We start from the raw sequence: 20,665 nt of genomic DNA, 5'->3' as shown, positions 1-20,665 counted from the left end.
TTAGTAGTATTGCGTGAAGCTTTTGCATAGCCTGAAGTGTCGCATGAATTATGCTTGCCCCTTCCTGGATCAAAAACACAACAATATTGATAACATTTTTTACTTGTGTAGCTTGTTTCATTACTTAATTATGGTTTTTAATAGGTAGCAATTACTCATTGACATCCACCCGAGCGCAGCCATACGGCTACTAAGGAAAGCTATACAGCTTTCTCAGAAACTTCGTAGTTAAAGAAAAATTCGTCCTGGTCCGGGGTTCGAACCTGGGACCGCCGCTTCACCGGAGCAGTTGCTCTACCAAATGAGCTAACCAGGACGGCAAGCTTATGGTAGGGCGAGAGCGAATTGATCAGTAACTCGAAGTGGGAACAGTGTTGGTCAAAAGTTTAGGGGAATCCCCCAAGGTGGAGTAGATTTGTAATAAGGGAGCAATTACTCATTGACATCCACCCGAGCGCAGCCATACGGCTACAAAGGAAAGCTATACAGATTTCTCAGAAATTTCGTAGTTAAAGAAAAAATCGTCCTGGTCTGGGGTTCGAAACCGGGACCACCGCTTCACTGAAGCGGTGAAGCGGTTTTGTTCTACTTGGTTTTGTTCTACTTGTTTGCATAAAAGCTTGAAGCACTGACTACCCACTAAGTGGTCAAGAAGGCTATGCCAAAAGCAGAACATTTTTAAAGAATGAAATGAAAAGTGGAAAAAAAAAAAAGGAATTCTGTAATTTTGTCACAAAGTCATGTAACACGGCATTGTGAACAGTAAAGTAATGACACTTGTTTTACTTCAGTAAAGTATCTCACTTTGGACTGTCAGGTGTGAACACATTAATTTTACTTCATCAAATACACTGTATGAAAGTTAAGCAATTTGTCTGTATTTCTTCAAGAAGGGAACATTTCAGTAATAATGCTAAAGCTGCAATGCTTCATTTGTTGGAAAGTGTGGTCTGTTCTCGCATTTTTGCTGCTGGAATGGCTATATTCATTTATTTGACAACAATGGAAAAAATGGCTTTCATGAAAAAGTTCACTCTCATCCTTTCACTTGTCAGCATGACAGTAAAGCACATGCGCTCCAGTACAGTGCAGTGTGTCTGTGGATTTGATATTGGCCACATCCCACAGAAAAATGCAGTGGAGCTTTGGTTGATGCCAGCAAGCGCTTGTGCCATATAGCATACTGACCTGCCTCCATGCCATGCTGTATCTCATATATACTGTGGTCATACTGTTGTATGCAATGTGAACAATTGCTCTCACCAAAAATTTCACCATGTACTGACCTGGTACAGTTTTACATTGATACTATGTCAGTCTGACATGCAATAGTGTCACAGGATTATGTAAAGCCTTACTTGGTACCTAGGCTCTCAAGGAATGTTAGATTTTTTTTTTTTTTGCAGATGTTTTTCTCGACTTGTTCTACTCAGGTGAAATCTCAGCTGTATCTAACTGTTAAGCTTGAAGTTTAAGCATGTACAAGCTATTTGCACCACTGTACAGACTGGTGATTTGCAAAGAACATTTTATACCGAGGCTTCTCTCTCTCTCTTTTTTGCTTCTATTGCAGCTGACAATGTTCCTTCTCTGGTTTCAGGGCCGCAGTCATCATCGTACAAGCCATTTGTGACAGTGCCAAATGCCATCTGGGTCAAAAGTCTCCAGGACAGGCAAACAGAGATGCGTGGCTTCACTATCAGCCAGTGACTTGCGACAACTGCGTATAGAGCTGAAGTGGAGTGCATTTTTCTCATCCCTTTGTTGTGAAGTTAAACAAGTTCTGGCAAACAGTGCACATACGCACCTTAGTCGACACTTTCACTTTCTGGAGACTTTTGTCTTTGATGGCACTGGCTCGTGCCACACACGGATACGTTGGCTACTTGACAAGGTACCAGCCGTTGAACCTGCAAGCCCTGATGTGAACCAGCTACCATGGGAATGTAGCCTGTGTAGCTTGATGTTGGAGTGTGAAAGAAGTTGTCAAGGTGCTGCCAAGCCTTCAGATTGCAGCCGTTGTCTTGCCACCTTTTGTCAATCACACGACTAAACCCGCGGCCATATGCACACAGGCATACTGAGACACAAACTTGAACATTGTTTCATTGTTCTAATTGTTATAAACACAGCTGCATGTTTTGAGCATTGTCTGTCCAAAGTGTGTTGTTTTATGTGACAAAGTTTTCATGTACCCCATCCAAGCCAATGGCAGCAGCCTATTTTCATGAACCTGCTAGTGTGACAATGCATGGAGTGTCATATAAAAGAGGATAGTCCCCTCCCTGTGGTTGTCCGAGATAGTTGCCTCCCTGCTTTGTCACACCACTCCCTGCATTATCACACTCAGGTTCATGAGAACAAGTGATGCTGTTGGCTGGAAGGGGGCCTTTTGACGGGGAAAAGTCACTTTTTTCTTGACTTTTGTCCGACTATAGGAGATTCTGCCTCTACGCCACTGTCTTGTTCAAGCTTAGCAAGAAGAAATTTTCATTCTCTTTATAGCGTTCTGACTCCTTTTTACTTCTAAAGTTGCTCTGCACCTTTTTTGCTGTTGCTGAGCACATTGCTCTCGCAACTGTTATAACTGTAGTGCTTGCAGAACATTGGTAAAGCTCTTAAGATTAAAATGCATGTACTACAGTGCAGTTTATCTGCAGATCGTATGGAGGCGGCTGAGCAATGCCTCAAAACTCCTCGAAATGCCTTGGACACTCGAAAGAACGCTGTGTTCGAAATCCACAAAGATATTTTCATGCCAATTTGTATTAACAGAACTAAGATGGGCCAAACGTTGATTTTTCTCCTTGTTTTTGTAGTGTCGTAGGTTGTGACTATCCACTACTGCAATTAATGCTTCTCCCTCTGGCATAATCATGCTGTACTTCATTTCCTTTATTTTTGCACCAGGTTCAACTCAGTGGGCTGTGATCACCACCTTTGTGACTTGATGAAAACATACAGTATTGGGGGAGCTAAAACTAGTATCCGCTTGCTTGCCTTACAAGTGCTTGTCCTATGTTCTGAATATGTTCCTTTTGTGCCTGTATACATTTACTGAGGCTATGCACTGGTTATCCTCTAATTTGATTACAGCCTCAAAAGCCCTAAATGCATTATTAAAGTGTAAATAAACACTAGAACACATACATTGGTCAACTTTTACTATGTGTTTTCGAACGTTATCTATGTATCCTCTTCCTCAATGCTTGCTCCAAGATTAACAAAACACCAACTAGGTTGTTCTTATATTTTAATAGATGTATGTGCATCATTTGTTAAATTTTCACTAATGGCCACACATGTTTAGCAAATGATGTACGGTGAGCGGTAAAATTTGACTCCACAGTTTTGCAGTGTTGCGATATTTTAGCAATGTATTTTTGTTATGATTCTGATGCAAAAAAGGTTTCAACATTTGCAACACTTAAAGGACAGCACAAAACAGAGATATCACGGCACCGATCAAAGTGTTCTTAAGAGGCATCACTGCAAGAAAACTTGTCTCTCATTCAGAATGTAGCGTATTAAAAATTCTTGCTGATGTCTGAAAAAAGGATTGGTTATGGCTACTGAAAAACATCAGCAATTTCCATTTCTTGATATGTGAAGTAAGGGTTTGTGAGGTCTTGAAGTTTGAATGACGGAAATGGGTCGGTTGCTTATGGGTGGTTTTTGAGCGCGTTGTATCCCTGCTCGTCATTAGGCCTCCTTAGCTCTGCAAATGCCTCAAAATATGGGTGACCAACTTGGCCACAAAACTTGGTTGTTCTTGCCTTTAAGTAACCCTTGCCTGCATTTGCTTCAGTCGTTCTGCAGGTTGAGAACGGCCTCATGCGGAAGCGTGCCAAGGGTGTCAGCCACTGGGTGTGCAAGCAGTGCAACTACACCACCCGTCACCGCGGCCACCTCAACCAGCACATGGTGGTGCACTCGGGCAAGAGGCCCTTCGAGTGCACCATGTGCCCCATGGCGTTCAGCCGCCGAGCCACACTGGCCAATCACCTGCAGCTGCACGACCGCGAGAAGAAATTCCAGTGCCGCTTCTGTCCCGTGGCATTTCAAGTCAGGTCTGCGCTGGAGCAACACATGAGTACGCATCTGACATCACAGCCACACCTGCAGTGATGTTCCACTCGTCATCTGTGTGGAGCAGTGATGACGACATCATCACGCGACTTGCGAGGCATGCGCCTTGCACCATAGCTGTGGGAAGACCTCATATGCCAACCTACTGTGGCGTTCCAGTGTTATGACGTACATCAGTGATGAGAGACGTAGATAACTGATACGAGTCTGATGTGATACGAGCACCCTGCGTCGTAGCCATGGCCACGCGTCGGATGTCCTGGACATGCCAACTGCAGGACTCCATCACCGTGTGATGTGCATTGCCCGGGCAAAGCATTTGTGGTGGTTTATGTGAGGACCGGGCTGTGTGCTTGCATTATGCAATGCGCAGGCTTGCATCTAATACCCTAGACGTGCCACCTTCAAGACTCCCGGTGTGTGACGTGTCACTGATTTTGCGTGTTGATGACGACTGGTGCGATTTGCGTGGTGATTTATGTGATGTTTGTCATCATCGTGTGACGTATGTATCACGCAGCATTGCACTCATATGACTGGTTTCACTGACCATGTGATCTCCACTAGTAGTGTGCATTATAGGCAGTTCTATGTTGTGTCAGCAGTTTATGCCATGGAGGATAATTCGTGTCATTCTTGTAATCATTCATCTGATGCATGCCACCGTCATAGGTTGCGTATTCGTGCTGTATTATAATTCCATCAGTGATACTATTGATGATGTGATCTGTGCCACAAGTTTGCAGTACATCTGTGCTTGTGTGATGTCTTATCAAGAACAAGTTGAACATTTCAGCATATGAATTAGTACCATTTAAGCTGTGTAGGGAATCATAGATGATGTTAACAAAAAAAAAATCTCTTTCGTTCCAATCTCATGTTTCATTTGGATCCCAAGCTAGGTGCTTTTGTTCTTGCACATGCTGTTAAGGTCTAATAAATGTTTTGTGTATTGTGATGACTGCCATTTTAAAGTAACAGGGATTTAGTGCTCTCTGGGACTCTTTTTCTGCCAGCTTAGACAACATGCTGTGTGGTCTGGATAAGGACTTTTGAGTTAATGCGGTGCAGGAATTTGTGTTCACCTGGTCAGTTTCATAATGCATCGAAGCATTAGACCATTCCTGTAATTAGTTAGTTGACTTCCCTGAGTGTTTAAAGTGTTCTGTTCTCTTAACAATGGCAGACAGTCAGCATACCTTCTTATCTTTCATTTTATGCATTGTTTCATTTAGCCGTAGTTCAGTGAAGTGTCTTGTCAAGTGTGATGTTGCTCCATCTGGTGAATGTGTGTTTGCAGCATACGTACACAAAAAGTCTTTGAGCTTACTGGCAGTCGCACGTGTTGAAAGCTTACATGTATGCATCTGTGACAACAGCAGTTATGGAGGCTATTTAACAACAAACAAAACCGCCATTGCTCAGCATAGTAATGTCCTAGTGTTCTTATTCGTTGCCAGTTTCTGCGTAGTTATTGATACATCCTGAAATAGTGTCAGGTTACTGCAGTTAAGTAGCACCTGCCGTCATCCCCTTTCTGGACAAAGGCTTCTCATTGGAAACCACTTATGCTCCTAATTAATCTCTCTTTTGTCCTAACTACAGGAAATATGGATCTAGAAAGAGCTTAATTCATGATGTTTATGTAATTATGTAACACAGGGATGCCCTTTCATCTCACTTTGTTAACAGACTTCACGTTTCATTTCTTGTGCAGTTGTGAGGAATGCAGATTATTGTAACGTCTTTCACCATTTTGCATGCCAACAGCTGAGATGAAAAACTCAAGTTAATTTGCTCAAATTGGTTGATTTGGCCATGGCCACCTGGAGAAAGTTCAAGAGAGCTGGGAACCCCAACTTGGTGGTTCATTTGTCATTTTTTCTTTCAGTTGCTTAACTCATGCTCAAGTATTAACGAAGCATTAACGAAGTATTAACTGGGGATAACCCCATCCAATTTAGTTCATGGCAAAATTTGATTCTATGGTTCTTTATAGGTATGCTGATGCTCATCCTGCTGCAAAAGGCAAATTAATAGCTGGGAAAATTGAATGTAAAAATTTCCCACCACTCCATTCAAAATTGTGATGTCTATGCTGAAAAAGACTCTTGTGATCACTCTGTTAAAGTGAATGGCAGTGAAGCCTAGCCTCTGCAGTCCATGCCAAAAAAACTCGAAGCACTCATTTCACTTGTGAAACCGGCCAGTTATGGCAATACCTGTCCTTCCTTTTTTGCCATTATCTAATTATCTAGGTTAGGTTATAAAAGCTCTGTTTTCAGTGAAAGTACCATCTTTGCCATTCGAACGCGGTAATCCATCGATACAGGCCAACTTCAGTTTGTCCTTAGTGTCCCTTTAATTTGCAAATGATTGCTCGCAAGCACTAGTAATGAGTGCCTTGTGCTTCACACAGGTTCCTGCGCTTTCTCGTAAAGACTGCCCTAGATAACAGTTCTTATATAAAAGTTGGCGAAGCGTACAGTGGGAACAGTGAAGGTGAAACACTTGACAACCAAGTGAAATTAGTGAAGGCCCCTGAACGAACCTGTGCTTTTCTACGTTTTTGAGGCTTTTTCTCTCCTCTCGAGATCTGCCTTTTGCTGGAAGCTACCGAGGCACACCCAAGCACACACAAGCTAAAGACCAGATGCATGACACAGCTCATTGTGTTTCACTGCGTCATATGCAGAACATGTTTGTGGTGCGTTCTTAAATGCATTCACTTTTCCCGTCAGGCGAGGACGTTCGCCAGTGATGGCGTGTCATTTCTCAATTGTGCCCATGACACCACAAGCTAAAATGCAAATTATGTGAAGAAGGGTGAGCGGTTAAAAAACACTTAAAGATCTCGTAAAGGCGGATCAGGGGTCTTTTAATGAAGATGAACCTGAAGCTATGGGCAGCATTTGTGTTAGAACATTGTGTGTAAGGAAGTCTATCACCCCAAAAGTGCTAAATGTTTTGAAAACCTTGATTGAGACTTAGCAAATATATACTGCAGCAGTGTCACAGAAAATCAGTAGTTAGGGCGGTGAATTGTTTTCTAGTTAAATGTCCATGATGCCAGATCATATCACGGGCACACTATCATAAGAAAACTTCAGCATGGCAAGTGAGCACAGGGACTACTTAGCACTGCATTTTCAAAAACTGGCTTTGAGGATGGAATAAAAAGATTGTCTATGAGGTACAAATTATTGATGTACTGTTTGGAATGTCTGCGACACAAAGAGAGCTATCTGCCTTCTCATTTGGTTGTGCAATGTTAGACCGGTGTCAAGCATTGCATTGTGTCTGTGAGAGAGTTGAGCAAAATCGCCAGTGCAGTTTATCTGTCATTTTTCACTGCAGTCATGTGTCATTGCATAATTCAATTGGATTGGTCGTGTGGTAGGAAAATGTACACTAATAAGTACTCTTCTAACTCTATGCCATTTCCACACTTTGGTATGCTGCTGTCAATACAAGTCATTGCTAGCTATTGCATGCCAAAAGAATGTTTCTTCTGAAGCTGAGTATTGAGCTCAAGTTGATCTCATATAGTATTTGAATGGCGTACTGAATCATGTGTGGTGCAGTGACCTGTAATATGGGGTGTGCAATGCCCATGTCACTCGTTGCAGGTTCAGCCTCATCGCTGCCATTGTAGGTCGAAGCTTTGTTTTGTAGATATGAAGTGTTTGGATTCATTTTGTTTGCCAGTATTATGCATCATTTTACTTTGATGGCTGCTTTATTTACAAAAGCAGCCATCTTGATCAATCAGCCTATTTTTGTTCTTTGATCTTTCGGTTATTCCTTTTATTTACTCAGAAAGGTAGCTTGTTAACCTGAAGTCTCTTTGTCCATTTAGCAAAGGAGATGCAAGTTTGAATTGTAGGCTCTTAGACCGCAGGCATTTGTGTAGTCATTTCGTTGATCAGTACCTTGTAGCTGATACCTTGCTTTGCTACTGCTAAACCTTATTCAGCTCCGCATGCAAAACAGGAACTCTGCCTCAGCGGTGTTGCTTCAAGGCCACTGAGCAATATGTAGGCCGTCAGTGATAGCTGCAAAGAAAAGTGCTCACCTGTGTTCTGACAACTGACTCTACGTGCCAATAAACGGGCCAATGCCAGCACATGCTGTGTATGGTCAAAGCTCAACACTGGTGTAGTTTAGTCATTTACATTTGTTGCTCCTCCACGTTGCGGCAAAAAAACAGCGTCTTGCCCTGAACCAATACCTCCTAGAAAGACTTCAAAGTCTTTCTAGGAGGTATTGCCTGAACCCTTATATCTGCTCTAATTCTGTTTTGTTATGGGTAACCACAATAGATTTTAAAATCTAACGATTGACGAAAACTTGCCTGGTCGGGTAGGAGATTCATGTATTTAAGGGAAGGAACGCCGACCAAAAGTTGTTGTTAATACGAAGACGTTCCGACTTCGATACAGAAGCCTTGATCACCGGCTTCCGGATGGAAGTCGAAACGTCTTCGTATTAACAACCTTTGGTCGGCGTTCCTTCCCTTAAATACATCAATAGATATTAATGGTGCAAGGGTAGCATGGGCAAAGAGCGTCAACGTTAAAACGCCTTTTCTGCATAAGGTGGAGTCTGACGCATCTTCACAAGCATTTTGCATCACTAGACAGTTCTCTGGCCTATGGCCTATAGGCCAGAGAAAAGTTTGTAATTACCACAATGGAGCTTTATACAAACTGAGACTTAATGCTGTCGGGGAATTTATGTGCAGCTCTTTCAAGGGGTGGTTGAGGGGCGGCTGGGATCATTTCTTCGAAAAAGTGGGAGCCAATACTGTTTTTCCAAGGTTCTTTTCTTTTTTTTTTTGCATGTATACGTAAACGCTAACGCATTACGCGACCATTTCACCTACCAGTTACAACATATATTCGTGGAAGAGAACAACCAGCGTATTATTCTGAAAACAATCTCTGAAAACAATCTTTCAAAACGCGCGTTCAGAATTTCAAGTAGCGTGCACCAAACCATGCTGCATAAACAGGAAGAAAACGTTAAGCGTTGTCGCACAGGTGGGATTTAGATTTAACTACCGATCAACTCCTCCGTCACAAGTAGGGACCGCCGCCGCGGTGGCTCAGCGGTTATGGTGCTCGGCTGCTGACCCAAAAGACGCGGGTTCGATCCCGGCCGCGGCGGCTAGAATTTCTTCGGAGGAGAAATTCTAGAGGCCCGTGTACTGTGCGATGTCAGTGCACGTTAAAGAACCCCAGGTGGTCGAAATTTACGGAGCCCTCCTCTACGGCGTCTCTCATAGCCTTAGTCGCTTTGGGACGTTAAACCCCATAAACCAAACCAAACCAAACAAGTAGGGACCAATGACCATAATCACAAGCGCCCATGGAGGTCTCAACCAGAACCGGAACTAGATAGGCACAGCGTTCCACAGTTCCATCGTCATTGCCAGCATGCTCATGGCGTTTCTTCGGTTTGTTGTTGTTACTTGAAAGCGTTTTTCACCTGCGGGTTCTCGAAAGACCACGGCTGGTCTTCGTAGGGGGATATGCGAAGCGTCCCGCCGCGTTTTTGTTCTCGCTTTTGCATACTTCTAACTGCCGGTTCGTCAGTTCGCACGATGTGCTCGGTGCTCGCGCTTCAGTTGCCGATTATTCGTTCTTGTTTGTAAACATCGCGAGCAGTCAGCCGCACTCCGAAGGTAAGTGCTGCGCCCGATGCCGCCAAGGTAAGTGACATCTGCTCGGCAGGATGTTTTACGCCGGCGATGGACAAAGCCAGGTGTTCGATCGAGGTCAGCGTCTGTTACCGTCTCGGGGTCCGCCACTCGCCCTCCGTAGCAGTTTCGCGTCTCATTGTTCCTGCTGAAATGTTTCTCTTCTTGCTTCTCTGTCACGTTGACTGGCGAACAGACCGTTATTTTCCTTAACCTTGTCACGGATTTCTTTCAGAGCGCCTTTCCGAAGCCTCTTTTCAAGCGCTTGCTTTGTTGCTTCAGCTCACGCTGGGGAACTTGAAAAATCGCCGAGCACTCTTGAGAACTGTCATAAGGCGGTGACTGAAAGGTGGTTGTGTAAATAACTGGTAAACTGGTAGCAGCACGCCGCGCGGTTTGTGCTCACTTTACCGGTCGATTGATCATTACACTGCGTTGCTTGCAACTTTAAAGTCATCTTTTGTGGTTTTAACTCGGTACAAAATCATGTTATCGCTCAGCACTGAGCGAACATTCAGTAGAAAACCCCGAGGAAGTCTACAATAGAGTGTTGTAGTTACTCGCCAATCTTGCTGTCATGAAATAGTTATTAGTGTGTGATCAAAGAAAAAAAGACAAAAGCTTTAATTTTACTGAAAGTTGCTAAGCATGTATACTTTCCACAACTGCAGCAAGAAGGAACTAACTTCAATTTGTTGTGTGGTGACATTTCATATGACCCACCACTCGCTTTGTTTTGAGATGAAATCAACCATAGCGCTTATTTGTGAATGGAATTACTAACAAGCAAATCTTCAACTTCCTGGTGCATCAAACTGCAGCTACCGTTCTGCTGTAGTTCAGGATGTTTACCTTTATTTTCATGAAGCCTTGCGAACGAAATTTTTGAGTCTTTCAATTTATGCCGTTGTTTTCTTCATTAATTTCTGACTTTACGCAATACACTGTTGATGTTTTCTTTTGTGTCAGTTGCAGACTGGCATTTTTTTTTTTTTCGAGACATTGGTGTGATCATTTTTAAAATACTCATAGGTTCCATCAGCTTCTGGAGCACATATGCTTGTTTGAACTTTACCCGGTTTGCTTGCACTGAGCCTCATAGACTTTGTCAAAGCCACTGATGCTCACATTCACAATGAACTCAGGGTCACTTGACACTGCACACATTGGCTCATATGAAGTCAGACTGACATAGCTTGTGATGCCACAGATTCTAATCTAATGTAAGTACCAACACAGGTTGCCCCAAGCGCAGTTCTGAGTGAGTACTTTCTAATCGGTTATCTTTCAGCCATAAAATGATTACACCAATAATTTGCCATTGATCAGCATGACAGATAAATAAAGGGAATAAAAAAAAAGTCTCTTATCCTTTTCTAGGTTTGGATAGCTGTTGGCTTCCTACATTGCCCAATATGCGTGATAAAATAAAAACTGTTCTATACCATATCTTTTGCATTTTTTTATTTGTTCATGCACAGGAGGCCTTTCTTTGGATGCAGCCATCTGTCTACCAAGAGATTTTCTTGTGTCTGTTCTGTTGATTAAATGGTGTGGGTCCTCCATAACAGCTTGCACCAACGTTCCTAGACCATCATCCACAGGACTTTAGTTGCTGTAGCAAAGTTTTTCCCGTCAGCATCTAAAACAAAGCTAGAGCTGCCTAGCTATGTGTTCAGCAAAAAAAGGCACATTAAAAAATTAGTTGATATTTGCTTTGCCTGCTTGCGGCTTTTTTTTTTTTCTAGTAGACCAGTAACATGCATAAAGATACTTGAATGTTGTTTAACCTATGATTTTTGGGCACTTTCTTGGGAACTTCTGGTATTGGTTTCAATTCAGTTCTTTTTCCCATGTTGCTGCTTCCAAAGATGTTCCAAATATAGCAGGAAAACTTAGTAGCCTATAGTAGATTCTATGGAAAAAGTTAAAAGGAAAGCATTATTTGATGCAATACTTGATGTTTCACATATTCGCACAGCTGCAGTTGCAAGATGCTATAACTGAAACAGAGAAGTGCTAATGTGATTTAGAGCCCTTACAAGTGCTCGTTTGTTTTGCATTTGCAGGTGGGCCACAGGGGATGTGAAAGAAACATTTTTGTCCAAGTGATAAACCTAACATAATTGCTTTGTTTTTGTTTGTTGCTTGTTTTTCAGGAGGCGTTTCTACTGAATAAGACATGTCGTGGAATCTGAGAAATGTTCTAACTGGCACATCCAGCACAGTTTAAAGACGTGCACCTGGGTCGCGTGCATTCTGTATTCGTGTAGTCAAGAAGAAATTATCCTCTTAGTCGTTTTTTTTTTTTTTTTTTAGTAAGAAAAGTGCTCAATAAAATTGTCTAAGTAGTCATCAGCCAGATTTAGGTGTGGTACTTGTATAAAGAAAATTCTGGCTTGTTCATGTATACCTCTAGAAAGTCCCGACTTCTTTTTATTTATTTTGCTGCTATTCCTCTTGAACTAAAAGAACATGTTTATTCAGTACCAGCTCACACATCTGGTATGAATCAAGTTTGTGTGACTTATCTTGGCCAAGACAGTATATTAATCTGTGACTGTCACCATAAGAAAGATATGCAGTGCGGTAAAGACATCTCAGTAGAGGGTATGTCTAATGAACAACCTATCTGGAATGTATTTCACTGCCCCAAAGGTCAACAATGCACTTATTCTGTTCACATATAGTAGCATGTTGTTATATGTACACTTAGTACTGCAAAAGTGGCGTTCCTAAGCTGTTATAGGGTTCTTGTTGGAATGTCTACTGATCAGTGCTTTACTACATGAATGCACAGAAAATGAAATACATATAGTGTACTTCTGCCTTTTCTTTCTTCTTTCTTTCGGAGAGTTCAGCTGCATTGGACTCATTCCTTTGATACAATGACAGGAGTCTTTCTTTAACATTATTTTGGCTGGAGTGTGTTTAAAGAGTGCAAATGTTTTATTTCCAGGATTTGCCAAGCACCATTTCATGAAGAATCGAGAAGGAAGTGGGGACGCTTCTCCCAAGTTTTATCGCTTGCAACACTTGTCTTGGGGACCGTTTGATCTTGCTCCGTTACTGCAACCAGAGATTTAGATGGAACTGTTGACAGCGTTGTCCATGGTGCTTTGTTCGTGGTTCCAGTGCCTCTGTAACTACCTCTGTACTTTATTTCACAACCAGTTTGCAGCAGTGTGGAACCTACAGCTGTCTTGTCTAATCAGAGCAGCAGGAACACAACAAATAGTTCCTCAAATATTGGAACAATGTTGAACTATTTTTTAGACAATTATTACAGTAATCAAAAAGTTAATTCTGACATTTTTTTTTTATTTTTTTTTTGGAAGTGCAGCGAGCATTTCATTCACTGCTTAAATTAGCAGAGCAAGACCGCACTAACACAGCACTGTTGAGACCTACTGCGAAGTGGTCCATTGTCATTTGCAAACATGGCGTCTACTGTGTCTCCTGTGTGCAGCAGCTGTTTTTGGTTTTGTGGCACCTATGCAGTGTTTCTCTTCCCTCATTAACATTGGCAGAATTCAGAGTTAATATGGTTAGTTAAACGTATATCTGCTGTGAAGTTCATTAGTGTCTTGGTTTTTTGGCTGTTTGTATTTTAATTGGAAACAGAGTGAATAAGTCTGACATATATGCCTTTCACCATCTCCCCGCTGTGTTCCCCACGGTACTCTCCTGTTTGCAGACGTCTACACTTTGTTGGTACAGTTCCTGCACTGTTTAAGTGTTGTGGCTGCAGTTAGCTTCTTATATTTACTGCTTTTGAGACGTCATCTTTGGAATGGCATTCATTTGTGATCAGCTGGCTCTTAATTCAGATTTGTGAGTCAAGGTTTGGGCATCGGATGAAAGTGCTCGTGGCCATTCTTGGTTAGTCTTTATTGTGGCTCGAATGCTGTGCATCTTCTCATTGGAGAGTGCCTTGGTCAGTAACTCTTGCTTATTGTTACCTGTAGAACTGCACGAGTCTCATGCCATAAACAGCAACTTTTGATTATTACGATGGCTGCCTGAGGCACTCGTTTTCCGAGACCGATATAGCAGCCATGCGTCTGCAGCTTGAAAAAGTGATGAACGTGCGTCATTTGGTGCGCTTGCAGATGTTTCTGTGACTTACCGAATGAAAAGTTATTCAGCAACATCAATCTCTTTTGTCTGAGCCAGTGTGGGTTTTGTCTTCTTTCTATGCTCGCTGTGCTTAAACTTTCCAAACCTTTAAACTTTATTTGCTCACGAGAAAGAGCTTGAGACAAATTGAGCACAGTTGTACTGTTGGTATCACTCAGCAGCTCAGCACCACAAAAAAAAAAATGCTGTTCATTCCACCCAGTTGATTGGCCCTTTGTGTTCTGTTCCACCACCTATAACCAGGCCGCCCTCAAGACTGGCACCTGCAGCTGAGCTCACACTTCCTGCGGCCCAACCAGTTCCGGTGCCATCGGTGCTCGCGGATGTTCACGCGCCGCAGCAGCCTCGAGCGGCATGCGCTCATCCACACGGGGGACAGGCCCTTCCGGTGCCTCTACTGCGGCGCCTCGTTCGCCCTCAAGCAGACCCTGTCGCGGCACATCCTGACACACACGGGCGAGAAGCCACACAAGTGCGACTTTTGCCTGCGCACCTTCATCCAGCGCTCCATCCTGGTGCGGCACCGTAAGAAGCACCTCCAGGAACAGGGCATCGCTGTGAGCTGAGGGGGTGCTGTACGTGCTCTGGCTGGCTGCCTTCGGCCACCCACTCAGCCATCTGTTCGACCGGCAGTGCGCTTCAAGACTGGCACGTGCTTGGCCAGTGATGCAGATGCATAGGGCATAGGGAAGCTCGGCACTGAACACTGCATTCACACCCTCACCCTTCCAGTGACCCAGTCAGCCAAATGTGCAGCTGCACGAAGCATCAACCAGGAAGCATGCTTGTTGGGACGAGTCCACATCGTTGGCTAGAGCCGGACGCTTGGCGATGGTGGCCACAGTTTCCGAGCATCCGGTGCTTTCAGCAGAGCCTGCGCTTTTGGCTCCTGTCGTGTTGCTGTCACAGTTTCTGTGTTTGTACTGTTCTTGCCATGTGGCAACGCTTGCTGCTACTTGATGGTCCCGGTCTTTACGAGGTGCCTGTATTGTGGTGCCTTGTTTGCTTGCAAACAACCTCCCCAGGCAGACCTTCGTTTGGTGGATAATTCCAGTGTGTTGTATGCAAAAAGTTGGTTCAGGAATCGCCCACATATGTCTACCAGGTAGATCTGTCAGCTGTTGTGCCCATCTGCACCCGTTGCCCTCTGCTCACTAAACTTTGAACCATAACAATACACAGCAGGGTGTCTTCAGCTTCCTACATCATTGCTGAGAATAGGCGGTTTGAGTTGACATAATGTGGCTGCGGCCAACAACTTGGTATATAAGGTGGCTTTTGTACATTTGGCTAAGTCGTCTCATTGCAGAAACATGTACAGTTTCTAGCTTAAAACTGGACATTGCTTACTTGCTTACAACTCTCGGCGTGTTCTTAACATTAATTTGTGCGCATAAAATGCAGCATCACAGCACCATGTGGCGTGGTGACAAAGATGGCATGGCATTACTGCAAGCTTATTATAAATTATAAATGACCAGAATATGCTAGTTTTGTTGCAAATGGATAGCTCAGTCAGTCGTACTCCATACCTTTTTGTTTTTGTTTGTTTGTTTCTTGTGTTGTAGTATGTACTGCAGTAGCAGATATCTTTACCAGTGTTCTTTATTGCAGATGGTTGTGCTTATTGAAAGCTAGGCCCAGAGTACAATAGAGGAAATCTCGCAGAGCATCAGTTCTCACAGACCCGATTGCTCTAGATGAGGTGACATTTAATGTGATGGACTTTGGGGTAGAATGTGTAGTAGTATATCTGTGGCCGCAGCAACTGATGTGTTTCGTAGCGTGGGCATGATTTAGTGCTTTTACTGACGATCTAAACAGGCAGCTTGATTTTTCGTTTTATGACTGGTGATAAAATGTTAAAAAGAACAAAAGGTTATGAACACTCTCCCACCAGGCTGAAGCCATATTCTTTGTTGTGTGTTTGTGTAACCTGTGCTCTGTGTGTTGTTAGCAGCTGTGTGTGGGCGTGGTTTGCTCGCCCTTTTTAACAAACACTGGACAGAAACACAGTTCCTGGTACTCAAGGATGCCAGTATCAGTGTCAGCGCAGTTTAGCATGTTCGAGGGTCACCCCTGTGCCAACATGATATCATCTGCTATCTTCAATGCATAAAAGGCAGCATTGTGGATATAATCAGTTCTGGGAAGTGGATTTGCCCAAACTAGAACCTTGAAAATCTCAGCTGGCATGCAGGAGTATCTTTTTTTTTCCATTCACGTGCAAAATATTGCAGGCTACTATTATTATATAAGGAACCTTCAGTTGCAATATGCTAGGTAGTCTCCATTTTCATAAGAAATGGACTATACACCAGACATCCAAAGAAGTTAACAGGCACTAATATCCTTACTTTATAATAAACTCAAGAGCGAGTGGATACTCTCTACTGAAATGCTCGTCAGCGTCCATAAAGGAATGCCGGTCACTACCTCAGGGAAAAATGCGAAGATAAAATCTCGCAAGTTCTTGAAACAGCAGTAAAAGATTATCCTTTTCATCCTTTTATGGTAGCAAAACTGCTACATGAATGCTGGAACATTGTGTTCAAGCCACAAAACCTCAACTTTTATCACTGTTAAAATTCACACCAAATATTAAAGTGTGGTAGTAATGGTAAGCTCGTTGCATACACAGACCTAACTATCAGTGCTAGCAGGGACGCAGAGGAGGACCCCAGATGGCACTCTGCTAGACAGCCGCGTTGCGCTTACCTACAAAATGCATTTGAAGGTAAAACTACATATGTGATGGTGAATGCACAAGTTATTGCAGTGTGTTAATTATATTCGTACAAGCCCCATGGGTGCAAAAATCAGCCTTGCAGAAAAAAGAATGAGACAGTATCAACACTCATTCCACGACACTTTTGAATAGAAAGGTTAGTTACTAGCACTGAAAGACCTGCTCGAGATGTGCACAAGGATTTTTATAGCACACTGTGCCAGCCTGCACATATGCCACATGTATACCATAATTACTCGATTATAACACACTCTTGACAGTAACGCCTACTCGTTTAAAGCATCATTTCGAATTTGTATCCATTGCAATGCACATGCCATTTTGAGTTTTGATTTTCCTTTAAAAAAACGCACATGCTAGAATCAGGTAAATTCAGTATTTCCTACATTGAAATGCTTTTATCAGTAAATGTCATTCAATTACCATCCTTTTCTTTTGTCTTTTTGGCCTAACTGTTGTCAAGGGGTTCCTTGCACTGAGCCAATTTTGAGTAATGTGTATGTTTTTCTTTCGCAGCAAAGAACAAATTTTGATGCGTGTAGGCTGAAAGAGGTGGCATCATAATCTCCTCTCGAACATGTGCAACTTTGCAGTGTCATACTGTGTCAGGTGTGCTAGTTTGTTTGTACAGAAAGAACTTGAAAGAGTCTTTTTTGTTGCCCTTAAAGGCCACAGTACTCCCATGGTCACTTGTGTGAAGAGAGAAGTTGTGCTGAAACTCAATCCTAAAAAAAAAATGCACACTGCATATACCTCACCATACTCAAACTACTTATGTTGCTTAGACTGCTTGGAACAAGCAGTTGCTGTAACCTCAACTTGTCTGTATGTTGCTACAACTGAAGTTGGAGTTTCTCCTTTTAGTTTTTTTTAAAACTGTGCCAGTGAATGAAAAACAGCTTGTACCATTGCTTCGGGCAACACTGTCAGTGCCAATCACAACTGCGGAATGTTTTCTTGCGGCAGCTTTACTTATGAAGATTACTTTCTTTTTGTTTCTTACACAGGTTCATGTTGCTTCATGTTGACATGTAAAGCGCGATTAAAGTGTTAAGCCTAACAAAAGCTGCAGTAGTATCAGACAGTATGGCACACAAAGGAACTCAAGAGAGCAGTACTTTGAAGCTTAAAATTATGGGAAAAAAAGAGTAGATATTATTTAAGCTAATCCCTCACAAGCACACTTAAGCTTCTAGGAAAATACGAATCATTATTTATTGCCTATTTATGTCTTGGTCCATGAGCTGCGACAGATGAACTAGAAGAAAGCGACTCTCAGAATGTATGTTTGTTGGAACCTTATTCATATGCTCAGGGAAGCTACTGAGAAGGTGTAGAAATATGCTACTCCTAAGGCTTGGTGAAACATTTTCCTGGCATACTCGGCCGTTTTAATTCCATTGTGAAGCAATGATGACTGCTGGGGCTTTTTTACATTCTTATGCTTTCGCTTATCTCAGTCCACTGACATTCTTTCTCAAGGGCCATTACAACTTTTTTAGCTTCCGAAGGTATTGTTGGACGATTCAACAAGGAGCCTTCCATTCTTCACAGTGGTTGAAGCAGGCCTCAGCATTGCATGCGGCTCAAACCAAGTTTTTAACAGACTGCCACACCATTTATCGCACAATGCTTCATTTTTTACCCCAATGCTCTCACATGCGTGATAAAAGAAAACTCTGAGAAAGACTGTCAAAGTGCTTGAAAGTTCTGCACGTAGCTACTGCTCCTACGCGGGTGCTTTACAAATGCCTGCTGCGGCAGTTATATTCTCAGATTACTGCAGCATTGTAAACGTTGGAAACATGTTTTCACTGATTGCGCTTTTTTTTCTTGCACCGAAAAAAAAAGTGAGATTCATGCTCAACTTGTGTCTCGTAGTAATAAAGTTGCACTTGATATTACACTGTTGTGCTGTTTGAATTCCAAGAAACAGCACTGCTCTACAAACTCCTTCTTGACTAACCAAACCTGAGGTTTTGGGGGAAAATGTCCTGGACTATTGGTTTAAGTCAGTTAAACGGCAGTGTGATGCTTGTCAGATGCCTGTTAGTCACAGTGCTGCGTGCAGGAATGCCACTTCATGGTAAGGACTTGAGACCAGGTCTACACTCTGAACAGAAAGGAGTTAAAAGGGAGTAAGCCATCCTTTAGTGCTCATTTTGGCTGAGCGTTTCCTACATTAATACACCTGTATGGGAGTAAGATATCCTCTAGTGCTGCACTAGAGCATATCTTACTCCCTTTTTAGTCCCATACAGGTGTATTAATGTAGAAAATGCTCAGCCAAAATGAGCCAAAGAATGAAGCTTGCTTCAGAGGATTAAAGGAACGGCAAGACTCAAAACAGCCACAACTATGCAAAGCAACATTTCGGAAACATTTTGCTGGTATGGCTTCTCTTGGCAGCATCACCATCCACCGCACAATGATTTTTACGCCATGCTTAGCAGTCCAGAAATGCCACTCAACACAGTGTGGGCAACACATAACCTTTACAAATGCCTGCAGTAAACCTTAAATGTGTACTGGACTTGCTTGGTAAGCCTCAACATTGACTGTTACTGCCAGTACTGCTCGTATATTTCCAGTGCACGATACGATAACCAGAGCTCCCATGCAGTATAATAAGCATAGGCAAAAGCACCTGAAAAAAAAAATAAATTTTCCATTGCTAGCAGTTTAGAAACTGCATATCGTGCAGTACGGCTATGAATCAGCCACATAACATAAGCCTAGCTGATAAGACCAAAAGATAATAAAAGCTGCTTAAAGGGGTGGAGACACCAAATTTGTGGTTGGCGCGTTCTTTGTTTCAAACATTTCTTATTGCTCCAGGAAGCATGATACACATTCAAAGATTCGTATATTCACAGTGAATAATTCAATATCGCATTTTTAGGTGAACAATTTTCGGTTTCAGAACGCCGAGTTGGACAGTGGCGTAGCTATCTAGGATGCTCAACTACTTTGCGTGGTCACGTGGGCCCACAAAGTTGTGACGCACCTACTGCCGCATAGTCTGCTTTCTCACACACGTGCTGACCAGCACATGAAAACAAATAACGGCAGGGCTAGTCCCAGCAACTCGGATTTTGACGAATCTGATTCCAATGAGGACATCGCCTTTTTTTTGATCGCATGCTAATATCGCCTTCGCGGCTTCACGTGAGGATGCAAAGCACTTTGCAAAATGCCAGTAAGCATGGCTAGTTCGGTAATACATTGACAAAAACTAACCGAACAAGAGGCAGTTCACAGCAAATGCGGCTCGTCACTCGTGCCTCATGGCTGCAGCTGTGGCCTACTCATTGTACGTCACTCTATTTCGGTATGACGTCACTGAAACGTTGGTTACTCTACCAGCGTAGTGACATCAGTGTTGGTCGCGCCAGAGATGGTTCTAGATCGTGAGAGTGAGCATTTAGGTAATCTTTGGAACCGAATTAAAATATTTTTAAACGCTCGTTGTGTCCAACACCTGGCTGTGAGTGCCCTTGCGTACAGATGAATCCCACAGCAGGCTTTCTATAACCTCAAAATTTGGTGTCTCCACCCCTTTAAAATCTGACAGAGTGGCCCAGGACTGCCATGCTGCTGTAATAACTATCAATGGCAACATTTGGATGTGACCTAGCGGGTAAAAGTCTTGTTCAGGCAAACTTGTGAGCTTAGTCCTCCAGCCATTTAACATTTTTTAAGAGCCATTTCCAATAGTGTTTTAAGAGATACAAAGAATATGCTCGGACGAGCAAAAGAATTAAAAACAAAATGACCCTTCCCATGCCACCAACCACATATAACAAACACGTTTGACAGGTACAAGAAGAATCGAGTGACATATATGCTCACTTCGAGAACAGACTGAGAAACCACTCAGTACTCATAGAGTGCGAATGTTTATGCAGTCCTCAAATTAAAAATTGCAGACCTGAAGCAGCCCTTACAGCAGGTTTGCTGTTAAGCAAGAGTACACTGAAGTGCTT

General features: G+C 42.8%; 1 protein-coding gene and 1 long non-coding RNA gene across 3 annotated transcripts in view; both read left to right on the top strand.

Moving 5' to 3' along the window:
- LOC149336434 (uncharacterized) overlaps positions 1–8,240 on the top strand; it is a 53,690-nt gene extending 45,450 nt beyond the window's left edge. For both annotated transcript variants that reach the window (XM_089552896.1, XM_089552895.1), the window contains one exon: positions 3,809–8,240. In XM_089552896.1, the coding sequence (XP_089409022.1) occupies positions 3,809–4,128 (320 nt within the window). In that variant the 3' untranslated portion in view covers positions 4,129–8,240. The remainder of the gene's footprint in view (positions 1–3,808) is intronic.
- A 4,950-nt stretch (positions 8,241–13,190) lies between these two features.
- On the top strand, positions 13,191–18,583 carry LOC149336433 (uncharacterized). The gene is made up of 2 exons (XR_016284279.1): positions 13,191–13,727; positions 14,174–18,583. It is a non-coding gene; the product is annotated as an uncharacterized LOC149336433 (long non-coding RNA).
- Positions 18,584–20,665: the final 2,082 nt, after the last annotated feature.

Source organism: Amblyomma mixtum, chromosome 7 (assembly GCF_055824585.1).
Source record: "Amblyomma mixtum isolate Tamu chromosome 7, ASM5582458v1, whole genome shotgun sequence".
NCBI lineage: Eukaryota > Metazoa > Arthropoda > Arachnida > Ixodida > Ixodidae > Amblyomma > Amblyomma mixtum.
This window is presented reverse-complemented; position numbering and strand designations above follow the sequence as displayed.